General features: G+C 46.5%; 2 protein-coding genes across 2 annotated transcripts; both read left to right on the forward strand.

Annotated features, from left to right (window-relative positions):
- Positions 1-560: 560 nt before the first annotated feature.
- Positions 561-1,472, forward strand: LOC116506627 (E3 ubiquitin-protein ligase RNF167-like). The gene has a single exon (XM_032214456.1). The coding sequence runs from the start codon at positions 561-563 to the stop codon at positions 1,470-1,472; it is 912 nt and encodes a 303-aa protein (XP_032070347.1).
- A 10,691-nt stretch (positions 1,473-12,163) lies between these two features.
- LOC116506636 (E3 ubiquitin-protein ligase RNF167-like) lies at positions 12,164-13,198 on the forward strand. Its single transcript, XM_032214468.1, has one exon. It carries the CDS (start codon positions 12,164-12,166, stop codon positions 13,196-13,198), a length of 1,035 nt encoding a protein of 344 aa, XP_032070359.1.
- Positions 13,199-13,644: the final 446 nt, after the last annotated feature.

Consider the following 13,644-nt stretch of genomic DNA (forward strand, 5'->3'; position numbering starts at 1 on the left):
GCTTCATCACTGGAAGCTTTCAAGAAGAGACTAGACTGCCATCTGTCAGAAATGGTGTAGGGTCTCCTGTTTGGGGGGGGGTTGGACTAGATGACCTAAAAGGTGCCTTCCAACTCTGTTATTCTAATTCTGATTTTTAACAACCACACAAAATGGGAAACCCTTATCTTTACTTTTACCTGTTATGTTTTAGTACACATCAGTCCTTGTTCTCGCCTTGCCACTCAGTGATAGTAGCCCAAGTAATGGGTGAGTGATGTCATAAGGGAGTGGGCTGTTTCAAACTACTACACCTGTGGTGGGTGAGAGCCACATGCCCTGTGGTGAAAACTGTGGTATCAGTGTGGTTGAGAGAACAAGCTGAGTTTCATAATTTCAAGAGGCGAGTTCCAAGGAAGGAGACTTTTTGCAGTTCTGCTCCTGAAGACCATCGCTGGGTTTGACGTGGCCTCGACGGCTCGCTCGCCAGCTCCCCAAAATGCCAAGAGGTTGAGACCTAGATACTCTACCCGTCTGTCTCCATCTTCCATCCATTGTGTCTGGAGAAGGCCATCTCCACCATGGGGGGCTTGGTGGAACGTCTTCTTCTGCTAGTGACCTTCTCCTTGTTTCTTCAGACTGCCTTGGCCAAGCCATTTGTTCATCTGGTGTACAAGCAGAATGACACCTGTATGGATTTTAATGCTGCCCCAGCCTGTTTTGGTCCACCCATGCCCGTCACTGGTCTCAAAGGTTACCTGCTTGAAACGGTGCCTGCCAATGCTTGCCATCCCATCAAAGCAGCCCCAGTTTCCAACCGGACTCCTTCTGGTTTCGTTGCCCTCATCCGCCGCTATGACTGTTCCTTCAACCTTAAAGTTTTCCACGCCCAGGAAGCTGGATACCGCGCAGCTATCATCTACAACCTGTGTTCTGATTTCTTGGTGAACATGGTGGTCAGCATGGAAGAGAGAAGACTGCCGATCATTATCCCGTCGTTGTTTATTGGACGGACAGCTTCTAAACTTTTGAGAAGGCAAGTTCATTCAGCAAAGGATGCCCAAATTATGGTGGTGGTACCCCAGAGTTATTACAATTCCTGCTCGGATGAAACATATGTGGCTCTTTGGGAATTAGCTGTGTATGACCTGCCGATCTGGCCGGGTTACTGTACTCAACAACTGTTCCTCAAAGTCCTCCAGGAATTTGGGCTGCTGTTCAGCCTCAGCATGGGCACTAGCTTCTTGCTGCTGGTCAGTTGGGTGAAATGGGGCCGGCCCTACCAAGGCATCCAAGTGAAGACCTTCAAGCATGGTGACAGGTATGACACCTGTGTAATCTGCATGGCAGATTATGAAGCAGGTGACCGGGTGAAGGTTCTTCCCTGTGCCCACGTCTTTCATGCCACCTGTATCAACACCTGGTTACTCATCCAACCCATGGCTGGCAAGACGTGCCCAATCTGCAAGCAGAAGGTTAACAGCGCAATCTAGGGAGGCGGCAGAGATGCAGTGGAGAAGAAACTGAGATGGACCTCCGGATCCAATGGGAGGGACGGGGACAGAGAAAGAACACAATTCTTCCCAATTGTTGTCATTGTGCATGTTGTCTTTTAAGAATTTGGGGTTTCAATGGTCAGAAGAGAGCAAGGTGAGGATGCGGTCAGGAGATCCATTGGGCTGTATCTTGGCTTTTTTAAAAAAACATCATCATTATCATCATTGCTATCATGTCACATCACCCATAGACAGAGGGTGTTTCAGAAAGAATAAACTGAATGGGTGGTTAGCACCTCTTGAAATAGGGAAGGAAATTCAGAAACTAGTAAACGGTAATCCTCGACTTATGACCACAATTCAGTCCAACCTTTCTGTTGTTAAGTGACTCATTTTTAAGTGGGTTTTGCCCCATTTTATGACCTTTCTTGACACAGTCCTTAAGCGAATCACTCCAGTTGCTAAGCTAGTAACACAGTTATTAAGTGGATCTGGCTTCTCCATTGCTTTTGCTTGTCAGAAGGTCACAAAATGGGATCACGTGACCCCCCTGGACACTGCAACCGTCATAAATATGAGTCAGTTGCTAAGGATCTGTATTTTGATCACATGACTGTGGGGATGCTGCAATGGTCGTAAGTGTGAAAAATGGTCATTAATCACTTTTTTCAGTGCCATTGTAGCTTTGAACAGTCATTGAATGAACTGTTGGAAGTTGAGGACTAGATAGGATTTTAAAAACCCAACTAATCCCTTATGTTCGTTTCTTCATCAACATCTTCTCTACCGGTGTTAGCCCTTTGAGGAAGTCCAGGCAAGAAGCACAACTATAAGTACTAACTGTACATTTATTGTATGGTTACAGGAGTGTTTTTCAACCTTGGCAGCTTGATGATATGTGGTCTAGTTTAAGGAAGAGACGGACTAGGGCTGTTGTGATAAAATGGGTGCAACTCGCTTAACAATCACTTTGCTCAGTTCAGCAATGGAAATTCTGGGCTGAAGTAGAATAGAAATAGAAAAGAATAGAAATAAGGAGAAGAAATAATAGGAGAGTTGAATAGAAGGAAAGGGAAGGGAAGAGAAGAGGGTAGAACAAAGCAGAGTATGACAAGAGAATAAGTAAAGGAGAAGAGGAGAGAGTAAGTAGGTAGAACAAAGTAGAGTACAAAGAGGAGAAGAGAGTAACTAGATAGTACAAAGTAGAGTACAACAGAACAGAATAAGTAAAGGAGGAGAGGAGAAGAGAAGAGAGTAAGTAGGTAGAACAAAGTAGAGTACAACAGAACAGAATAAGTAAAGGAGGAGAGGAGAGGAGAGAGTAAGTAGGTAAAACAAAATAGATTACAACCGAACAGAATAAGTAAACAAGAGGAGAGGAGAATAAAGTAGAGAAGAATAGAATAGAATAGAACAGAACAGAAAGAAATTAAACTAGTGTAGAGTAGAATAGGAACAGAACAGAGTCTGAACTAATTGTAGAAAGGTAGCAATTGGATACCAACCTTCCTCAAATTTGAATGTGCAGGATTAATTTACATCATTTGCTTGGTTTTATGCCATCTGAGTAATCACACAACAATGCCAAAGAGATAAATTCCTGTAAGTGACATGAATTATGTCTCTTTTTCTGCACTGCTCGGCAAATCCATGACTTACTTTAGGGGTGAAACTCAACTGTTGCCGGTGGTCTGAAGTCTGTTGAGGGGGCTTTGGTATGTGAATCCATTTTTTTTTCTCCCTGTGGTTACGTAATTCGCATTGGCAGCCCTTCCCGTAGCTCCAATGCCGCCCTAGATGAGTGTGAATTTAGAGTTCGAGTAAAGTTGCTCAGGAGATACTTTTGGACTGAAAAACATTGGAATCCAGTCACTTTGCAGCTCGAAGACTACTCGCAGTCCTCGACTTACAATAGTTCATTTAATGACTGAAGTTACAACAGCCCAGAAAAAAACTGACATGACCATTTTTCACATTGACGGCCATTGCAGCCAGTGGTGGGATTCAACTGGTGCAGAAGTGGGTTCCGGATCCCGTTGCAACTGGTGACAGGGCTGGGTGTCCTCAGAGGGCACCGCCCTACGACACTCAGCTGCTCGGTGGAGGTCACACAGGTGCCGTATGCTGTGCTCGCATGCGTAATTGGCCCATTTCCCTCAAAAAGCGGTAAGGAACATGGGCAGGCCAAATGAGTCACCGTTCCGGTACAGTGGCCACTGTTCCCAGCTACCACAGGTACGCCCGTACCGGGGCATGCCGCCTGGAACCCACCACTGAACTGGTGTAATCGCTACACACACACACACAGTTCGATTCAAAACAACTCTAAAACTTATCTTCTACTGCAGCCCTGGTGAGTAAAACAGCTGAATCCACTCTGCCATCAGCTGGGCTTCCAACAAAGGGAATATAGGACAGACTAGCGCAGGGGCGGGTGGGTGGGGCCAACTGATCGCCAGAACTAGCGGTTCGTGTGAACCGGTCCGAACCACCTGAATCCCCCCTCTGGATGCAGTGTCCCCAGGGTTACGTGATCAAAATTCAGACGCTTGGCAACTGACTCCTATTTATGACGGATGTGGCCAGTGAGTGGTGAAATTCATTTTTTCTACCGGTTCTGTGGGCGTGGCTTAGTGGGTGTGGCAGGGGAAGGATACTGCAAAATCTCCATTCCCACGGCGCTCTGGGGCCTGCCAGAGGTGGCATTTGCTGGTTCCCTGAACTACTCAAAATTTCTGCTAGCAGCTCTCCGGAACCTGTCAGAACCTGCTGGATTTCGCCCTTGGTTGTGGCGTCCCCAGGTCATGTGATCGCCTTTTGCGACCTTCGGACAAAGTCAACAGGGAATCCAGATTCACTTAACAGCCCTGTTAGTAAATTAACAACTGCAGTGGTTCAACCAACGGTGGCAATAAAAGTCATAAAATGGGGCAGAATTCATTTAATAAATGTGAATTCTAGGCTCAATTGGGGTCGTAAGTTGAGGACTGCCCAAACTTATGAAAAGTTAAATCTATTTCTCGCCTTTTGTTCAGGTCTTTTAAGCAGCTTTGTAAATCTCACAACAACCCGTTGAGGTAAGTCGGACACAGAGGGAGGGACAGACCCAAAGTCAGCCAATGAGGTTCAGAGGCTGAAGGTGGGGGAGGGGCTAGAAACCTAGGCGTTCCCCCTCCTAATTCAGCTCCTTCCTCACTGCACCTGATTGGCTCTTGGACTGAGAAGGAGGGTCTGGCCCGAAATCAGCCAATAAGCTTCTGGCACTCAGAAGAGAGTAGAATGTTCTAGATTTCCCATTCCTAGTTTAATATTGCAATGGCATTCCACTGTTTTTGTCTTCATGTTCGTGAATCCTTTTATTCTGCATTCAGAAAGAATTGGAAACCCATCATTCAAGAACAGGGATGCATTGGGCCCAGCAAACAAGCAACCCCTGAGTGATTTTGACTGAAATTGGCTAATGTATGGAAAGGAGACCACTAGGAGATCCCCATGCCATCAGCTAAACTGGAAATCGCACAAAAATATCCCAGCAGAAGGTGTGTCAAACCGGCGGTGGGGTTCCTACCGGTTCAGACCTGTTTGGCCGAACCGGTAGTGCTTTGGCGGTCTGGGTCGCTGCTGGTTCCAAGCCTGCCACACACTCAAACCGGTTCCCCGGGTGGCCCCATAGGCACCGCCATCTTGTGTTTCAGTTCTGTGCTTGCGCAGAACAATTTTTATTGCACTGTGCATGCGCAGTGCAGTGCACACACAAGCGAACTGGCAGTAGTGCCTGCCAAAACCCGCCCCTGTGTTAAACTGTGGCTTCTACTGTACAACGGAGTGGAGTTGCCATGGTAACGGCTTCACAGTACTCCACAAGGGCGCTCCCTCTGGTAAAGGGGAAAATCCAACATTAGAAATTACGTTTGGTCCGGATATTTTCCCCCTATAAATAAATACTCGGGCAACTCCAGGTTATCAACTAGTAAAATATACTGTAATCTCTTTTCTGACCATGGCTCAACACTTCGGTAAGGAGAACAAAACATGGTGCCAATTCATTTTTGTCGGCAAAAGACCAGTAAGGGCAACCAGATATAGTTGTTTTCTTCATAATTCATAGAAGAAAAGGAGGCAGAACCAGGGGTGGAGTGAAGAGAGTAACCAGTCTGGAATCCTTACATTGCCACAAGCAACACAGGTCCACCCCCTCTTGAATTCTCTTAATTCTTACATAGCATCAATTTAGTTTTGACCCTTAGTCGGCCAGATTCTTCAGCAATAAATCTTCTGCATTGAAATTTAACGTCTGATCCTGATTCTTGGAACCGGAATAGGGCCAGAAGGGACCCCGAAGGTCTTCTAGTCCAACCTTCCAGCTCAAGGCAGGAGACGTTGTACAGGTAGTCCTCGACATATGACCACAATTGAGCCCAAAATTCATGTTGCTAAGTGAGCAATTTGTTAAGTGAGCGTTGCCCCATTCTACAATTCTCCGCGCCGCATTTGCTAAGGGAATCACTGCGGTTGTTAAGTTGGTCACACGGTTGTTAAGTGAATCTCGTTTCCCCCTTGACGTGGCTTGTCAGAAGTGGGAGCTCACGTGACCTTCCCCCAGGGGGAAACTAGGTTCACTTCTGCCTGAGCAGAGGGTTGGACTAGAAAACCTCCAAGGTCCCTTCCAGCTCTGTCATTCGGTAGTTCTGTTTCCTCCACTTAACAACCGTGTGACTAATTTAGCAGCCGCAGTGATTCACTTAACACACGTGGCAAGAAACGTCGTGAAATGGGGCCAAACTCACTTGGCAAATTTCTCGCTTAACACCATAAATGTTGGGCTCAATTGTGGCCGTAAGTTGAGGACTACCTGTATTTAAGTGGTTGCCTACACTTACAATTGAAGTTACTACTGCTCAACCAAGTACCACCTGTTTTGTACCTATGTTTTTGGTTAATCCTACCTAAGCTCAGGATTTAACTTTTCTAACCACTGAACATAATCTGCATTTCCAATAGAAGTAGTCCTCAATTTACAACCTTTCATTTAGTGACCGTTTGAGGCTATGACACTGAAGAAAGTTTTTTCTGACCATTGTGACCAAAAGTACCATTCTACATTTAGGCAACAAAAACGAAATGCACAGGGACAGTATAGGTGGTACCTTGCTCAATAGTAGTAACTGTGAGAGGGATCTTGGAGTCCTAGTGGGCAACCATTTAAATAGGAGCCAGCCGTGTGCAGCAGCTGCCAAAAAAGCCAACACAGTTCTAGGCTGCATCAACAGAGGGAGAGAATCAAGATCACGTGAAGGGTTAATACCACTTTATAAGGCCTTGGTAAGGCCACACTTGGAATATTTGCAGTCAGTTTTGGTTGCCACGATGTGGAAAAGATGTGGAGACTCTAGAAAGAGTGCAGAGAAGAGCAACAAAGAGGATTAGGGGACTGGAGGATAAAACATATGAAGAACGGTTGCAGGAACTGGGTACGTCTAGTTTAATGAAAAGGACTAGGGAAGACAGGATAGCAGTCTTCCAATATTTCAGGGGCTGCCACAAAGAAGAGGGTGTCAAGCTTTTCTCCAAGGCACTTGAGGGTAGAACAAGAAGCAATGGGTGGAAACTAATCAAGGAGAGAAACAACTTGGAACTGGGGAGAAACTTCCAGATAGTTATAACAATTAATCAGTGGAACAGCTTGCCTCCAGAAGTTGTGAATGCCCCAACACTGGAAGTTTTTAAAGAAGAGATTGGGCAACCATTTGTTTGAAATGGTATAGGGTTTTCTACCTAAGCAGGGGGTTGGACTAGAAGACATCCAAGGTCCCTATGTTATTCTATTCTATTCTATTCTATTCTATTCTTCACACTTATGACCATTGCAGCATCCCTGTGGTCATGGGATCAAAACCTGGACTCTTGGCAACTAGCTCATATTTACGACGGTCGTAGTGTCCCCTAGGGTCATGTTATCCCCTTTGGCGACCTTCTGGCAAGCAAAAGTCAACGGGGGGGAGGGGAGCCAGATTCACTTAATAACCGTGTGACTTAATGATGTGTGCTAGTAACTTAACAATCGCTGTGATTGGCTTAACATTTGCAGCAAGACAACTTTCCAAATGGGGCAAAACTCATTTAATCACTGTCTCGCTTAGCAACAAATTGTGGTCGAGGACTACCTGTAAATCAATCTCTTTGATAAGGAAACAGTCCAAATACACCATCGATCAATCTTGTCAATAAAAGTCAACAAAAGCCCAGTAAGGGAAACCAATTGTAGCTATTTAGAATCGTGACCCGACAAATGTGCGCACGACAAAACCGCGCTGACAAAACCGCGCCGCAAAAACTGCGCGTCATCAACCCGCCGACAACAGCGTGCCGACAGAAGCACGATTTAAGTTAAGGTAAGGGTTAGGTTTAGGTTTAGGTTTAGGGTTAGGGTTAGGGTTAGGGTTAGGGTCAGGGTCAGGGTCAGGGTCAGGTTTAGGGTTAGAGTTAGGTTTAGGTTTAGGGTTAGGGTTAGGGTTAGGGTTAGGGTTAGGGTTAGGGTTAGGGTCACGTTTAGGGTTAGGGTTAGGGTTAGAGCGCGCTTCTGTCGGCGCACTGTTGTCGGCGTGCTTCAGCGCTCATTCGTTGGCACGGTTTAGAACTTGCGGTTTTGTCATCGCGGTTTCGTCGGGCGCGGTTTCGTCGGGAGCCCTTTTGTCGGTGAACCATTTGGAATAGCTGCTACAAAGAAGAGAGAGATTCAACTTATTCTCCAAAACACCAAAAAGGCAGGACAAGAAACAACGGATGGAAACTAACCAAGGAGAGAAGCAACCTTGAATTAAGGAGAATGAATGTTTGAATGTTTGAATGTTTATTATAATTTATAGGCCGCCCTTTTCCCTGAGGGGACTCAGGGCGGCTTACAAAACACGGGGAAGGGGGTACAAAGACAAAAAACATAAGACAATACATAATATTAAAAATAGAGCACAACATTCATTCATCATTCGGGAGGGGACGAACTAAGATTTTTATCCCCAGGCCTGAAACTTCTTAATACTAAGGACAGTTGACCAGTGGAACAGCTTGCCACCAGAAGTTGTGGGTGCTTCATCACTGGAGGTTTTAAAGAAGAAGACTGGACAACCATTGGTCTGAAGTGGTAGAAGCAGAGGTGGGTTGCTACCTGTTCGCACTGGTTCGGGTTCGGGTTGTAGTGGAAATTGTGACTAAGTCACCGAACTGGTAGGGACGGCAGGTTTGCTATGCCCCCGAACCGATTCCCTGGCGTGTTTTTTTGGCCTTTTTAATCTTTTGTGCATGCACAGACCTATTTATAGGCAACTGTGCATGCACATAATCATGTGCGCATCAGACTAGCGGTAATGTCATCAGCAACCCATCTCTGGGTAGAAGGTTTCCTGCCTGAGCAGGGGGTTGGATTCAGGGGTGTTTTGCTGCCAGCGTTGATGCGGACTTCATGTGCACTTCGCTTCACGTGTGCTTTGCACACTGTGCCCTTTGCATGCTTTGCTCATTTTGTGCACTTTACATGCAGCACAGTTGACTATACATTGCTCTGCGCATGTGCAGAATATGAAAAATTTAGTAAAATAATATGCTGGCAACAGCATTGCTGACCGAGGAACCAATTTGGGGGCGCGGCCAGCCTGAGTTGCTGCCGGTTCAGGCAACCAAGGCCAAACTACCACTTGTCCAAACTGGTGCAAACCGGTAGTAACCCACCTCTGGCTGGACTAAAAGTCCTCCAAGGTCCCTACCAACTATTCTATTCTATTCTATTCTATTCTATTCTATTCTATTCAAAGAGCCGAGGTAGCGCAGTGGTTAAATGCAGCACTGCAGGCTATTTCAGCTGACTAAAAGTCCTCCAAGGTCCCTTCCAACTATTCTATTCATTCTATTCTATTCAAAGAGCCGAGGTGGTGCAGTGGTTAAATGCAGCACTGCAGGCTACTTCAGCTGACTGCAGTTCTGCAGTTCGGCTGTTCAAATCTCACCGGCTCAAGGTTGACTCAGCCTTCTATTCTTCCGAGGTGGGTAAAATGAGGACCTGGATTGTTGTTGGGGGCAATATGCTGACTCTGTAAACCGTTTAGAGAGGGATGAAAGCCCTATGAAGCGGTATATAAGTCTAACTGCTATTGCTATTGCTATTGCTATTGCTATTGCTATTGCTATTGCTATTCTGTTCTGTTTTGTTCTGTTCTGTTCTACTCTATTCTATTCCTTCCAACTCTGCCATTCTGTTATTTTCTTCTTTTAACCCTGGCCAAAAGCACATGATGTTTTATCTAGTAGGCATTAATGCAATTTAGCATTTAGTTATTTTTTTTTTCCCCACCTAACCCAATGTTGTTGTTTTTTTAAATCTGGGATTAGTGCCAGACCGTTAAACTATGAACTCAAACATTCCCTATAGGGCGAGACTGTGGAAGGAAAGGTCGTAAAAATGGCTTCTAATTTTAGTGGGGACAGGATGAAGGAAGAGGTTCGGGGATTGAAAGAAAATTTACAATCCATATTTGCTTCCCCACATTCTCTTTTTCCACACACCTCCCCCCATCATTTTGCAACTGCAGAGGCCTGCAAAAAAAATCTAAACTCCGTGCGAGAACGTTCATCCTGCAGTATTTACCCTCTTTCCAAGATAATTTTGCATTCTTGTTTATTTGGTGCAAGGAAAACACCCCCTGATTGTCATGGAAGAAAGGGAGCTTTTTGACCTCAAACTCATAAATTACATTTCTGTCCTTCGGGGCAAGGAATGCAGATGTCCAAAGCATTCCAAATTGCTCTGGACACAGATATTTTTCCTGCATTTTTCTTTCAATTGAAACTCATTCCTCATGCGAGACCGAAATTGCTCTGGAAGGTTTTTAAGAGAGAGAGGGGAAAAAAGAATGGGAATGAAATTCTTCTAAGGGGACTGTGAAATTCTTGGCCTCCTTGGTTTTTTGTTTTTGGATGCCAGGGCCAAGGAGCGTGGAGATGAAGAACTCAAGGCCCACACTCATCTCTGCAATCTGCCTGACTTGTGATTACCCAACAATCCTGGAGAAGAACCATAAAGAACTTTCTCCAGTGGAGTGTTTTCAAGAGTAGTGCTCCAGTCACCACTAACCTCCCACAGACCCATTAGATCTCACAGGGTCGGCCTTCTCCGGGTGCCATCTACCAGCCAATGCCACCTGGCTATTACCCGGGGGAGGGCCTTCTCTGTGGCAGCTCCGGCCCTCTGGAATGAACTCCCCGCAGGGATTCGGACCCTCACCTCTCTCCAGGCCTTCCGAAAAGCCGTCAAAACCTGGCTTTGCCAGCAGGCCTGGGGGTGATGAGTTCCCCTCCCCTCTCGACATGTATGGTTGTGCGACTGTTGCCTATTTTTATTATTTGTATTTCGTTTTTATGTTCCCCTTTTCCCCCGTTTGAATTGTTCGCCGCCCTGAGTCCTCCCGGAGAAGGGCGGCATACAAATAATAAAATTCTATTCTATTCTATTCTAACAAAGAAATAATAAGGGAAGAAATAGAGAAAGAGAAGGAATGGGAGGTGGTGGTGGTGGTGGTGGTGGTGGTGGTGGTGGTGGTGGAGGAGGAGGAGGAGGGGGGGGAGAAAAGGAAGGAATGATGGGGAGGAAGAGAGGAGAAGAATAGAATTAGAATAGAATAGAATAAGTGTAGAATAGAATGGAATGGAATAGAATTAGAATTAGAATAGAATAGAATAGAATAGAATAGAATAGAATAGAATAGAATAGAATAACAGAGTTGGGACCTTGGAGACCTCTTCTAGTCCAATCCCGTTTAGGCCCTATACTATACCATTTCAGGCGAAGGGTTATCTAATCGCTTCTTAAAAGCTCCCTATGTATGTTGGATTATTTACAAAACCCTGTACTATTTCAGAGGAGAAGGCAGTGGAGGAGGAGGAGAAAGAAAGAGAAAGAGGGAAAGAAAGAGAAAGAAACAGAAAGAGAAGAATGGGAAGAGAAGGAGGGGAAAAGAGGAGGAAGAGAGAAGAAGGAGGAAGAGAAGGTGGGGTAGGAGGAGAAAGAAAGAGAAGAATGTGAGGGAGAGGAGAAGGAAGAGGAGGAGGATGGGAGAAAAAGGGGGTAGGATAGAAAGAGAAGGAGAAAAAAGAAGAAAGAGGAGGAGGAAGGAAGGAAGAGGAGGAAGGAAGAGGAGGAGAAGGAGGAGGAGGAGAAAGAAGAAGATTAATGGATTCCTGAAGAATAGCTCTCCATATAGTTAACTCTCCCCAAAGATGTCAACCACTTCCAGCTGCCATGCCAGAGGAATTAGGGTTATCTCACTAGTTCCCAGAAGCCATGGGAGGTAAGGGAAGCCCAGGGAGAAATGGAGGAGAAGACAACACGATGAGGTCACAAAGGGCCAACTGAAGAAACATCTTGAAGGACACCTGGAGGAAGAGCAGAGCAATCATTTGGCAGCAACCAGCAGGCCAGGCCTGCTGAGAGGGGAGCAGATCAAGAAGACCCCGATCTACTTGTCAACTTCACCTACAGCTCTTGAATCTATGGAAGCTCAGCCATCTAGAAGCTACAGCTCTTCTTCTGGAGCCTAAGAGCATCTCTTCTCCCCTCGGTTGACCTTCAAGGAGGACTAAGCCCCCTGCTAAGATCTCCAGGACCTTCAACCAGCATGAGATTTCCATTTTCTTGGCACATGGTCGCTCTGTTCTTGATTCTCCAAGCCATCTCCATCAAGGCCTTCAGCCCCGCCACTTGCAACCCTAACGCCACCTCGCTAGATGTTGGGGTTCTACCAGCTTTCTTTCAACCCCTGCTCCCTCCCGAGGGACTCCTCGGCCTCTGGGTGAAGGCGAAGCCCTTGAACCCCTACCACCGCATCCAAGGGCCACCTCCGTCTTCGTCCCTCTTTGTAGTCCTCTTCCGTCAACACAACTGCTCCTTCTCCAAGAAGATCCTCCAGGCCCAACAAGTGGGCTCCCACACCGCCCTCGTGCACAATGTGAGTTCCCCAATGCTGGAGAACATCGTGAGCGAGCCGGGCGCCAAATGGCACCTTCACATCCCAGCCGCGTTCTCTGCGGAAGAGACGGCAAAAATCCTCAAACATCTGCGCCGCTCGGGGAAAGCCCTTCTTGCCCTCCCCAGGCGCGAACGTTTTCATTTCCCCTGGAAAATGGCTTCGAGGACTTCCCGTCTCAAGGTGGTCAGAAGTCCCAGCCATTGTCTCCTCAAGCCAGCGGGCTTTTGCTGCCAGATTGCCATGTTCTACACCTGTTGGATCATCTGTCTTACTGTGTCCGCCACTTTCATTGCCATGATGCTGACGGAGCATTATCTACCCTGGAGCAAGAGGAAGAGAACAAGGCGAAACCGCCTTCTCCGGGAGCAGGAGAAGGACCCTGTCCATATTTCGTTGACCGGTTCTAAGTACCAAGAATGCGCCATTTGCTTAGACCAGTACATGCAGTACGATGGCGTGAAGGTGCTCTCCTGTTCCCATGCCTTTCACAGCCGATGTATCGACCTCTGGCACATCACCCAAGCCAGAAATAAAACCTGTCCTCTCTGCATGCAGAAGGTCATGGTGGTCACCCATTTGATGGCGATGAGGTTATGGCAACAAGAGAAATCGGTAGGATGCTGCGAGCTGACCAAGAACAAGCCATATCCCACCTGCAACCACGTTTCCTGTTGGCAGAACCACGTCGTTCCCGATTCTGAAGATTAACCCACAGGGAAAAGGCCAGGAACCCAAGAAGAAGATCAGAAGAAGACCTCAAGAGCGATGACAGTAAGCTGGTTTCCTGGAGAACATCTATTGAGGAACGCCTTTGAGCTTGGCCACCAGACAGAACCGTACTCCTGGGATCATCCTGGCCACTGAAAAGCCACCAGCCAACTCAAAGGGAGGATAGAGAGAAGAACACTAGGGGGGAGCTGGTGGACATCTTTGGAACATCTGTGCCCAAAGCGCGGTGGCTCAAAATGAAATATAGCCTTAATAATTCTGGTGATAATGAATGCCCCTTGTGATGCACATCTGGACATTACAGAGAAAGTGTTTATTTAGTTGGGTTCAGTCTGATTCTTGATGGTGTTCAAATGTTGGTAAAAAAAAGCAGGAACCAGGAAACCGGGCGTTGTATTGTCCGATCAAATTGAACAGAATACAGA

Source organism: Thamnophis elegans, chromosome 1 (genome assembly GCF_009769535.1).
Source record: "Thamnophis elegans isolate rThaEle1 chromosome 1, rThaEle1.pri, whole genome shotgun sequence".
Taxonomy (NCBI): domain Eukaryota; kingdom Metazoa; phylum Chordata; class Lepidosauria; order Squamata; family Colubridae; genus Thamnophis; species Thamnophis elegans.

What these genes read in the sequence shown, in the direction of transcription:
- LOC116506627 (XM_032214456.1), top strand. Translation starts at nt 561, where the DNA reads ATGGGGGGCTTGGTGGAACGTCTTCTTCTGCTAGTGACCTTCTCCTTG.
- LOC116506636 (XM_032214468.1), top strand. Translation starts at nt 12,164, where the DNA reads ATGGTCGCTCTGTTCTTGATTCTCCAAGCCATCTCCATCAAGGCCTTC.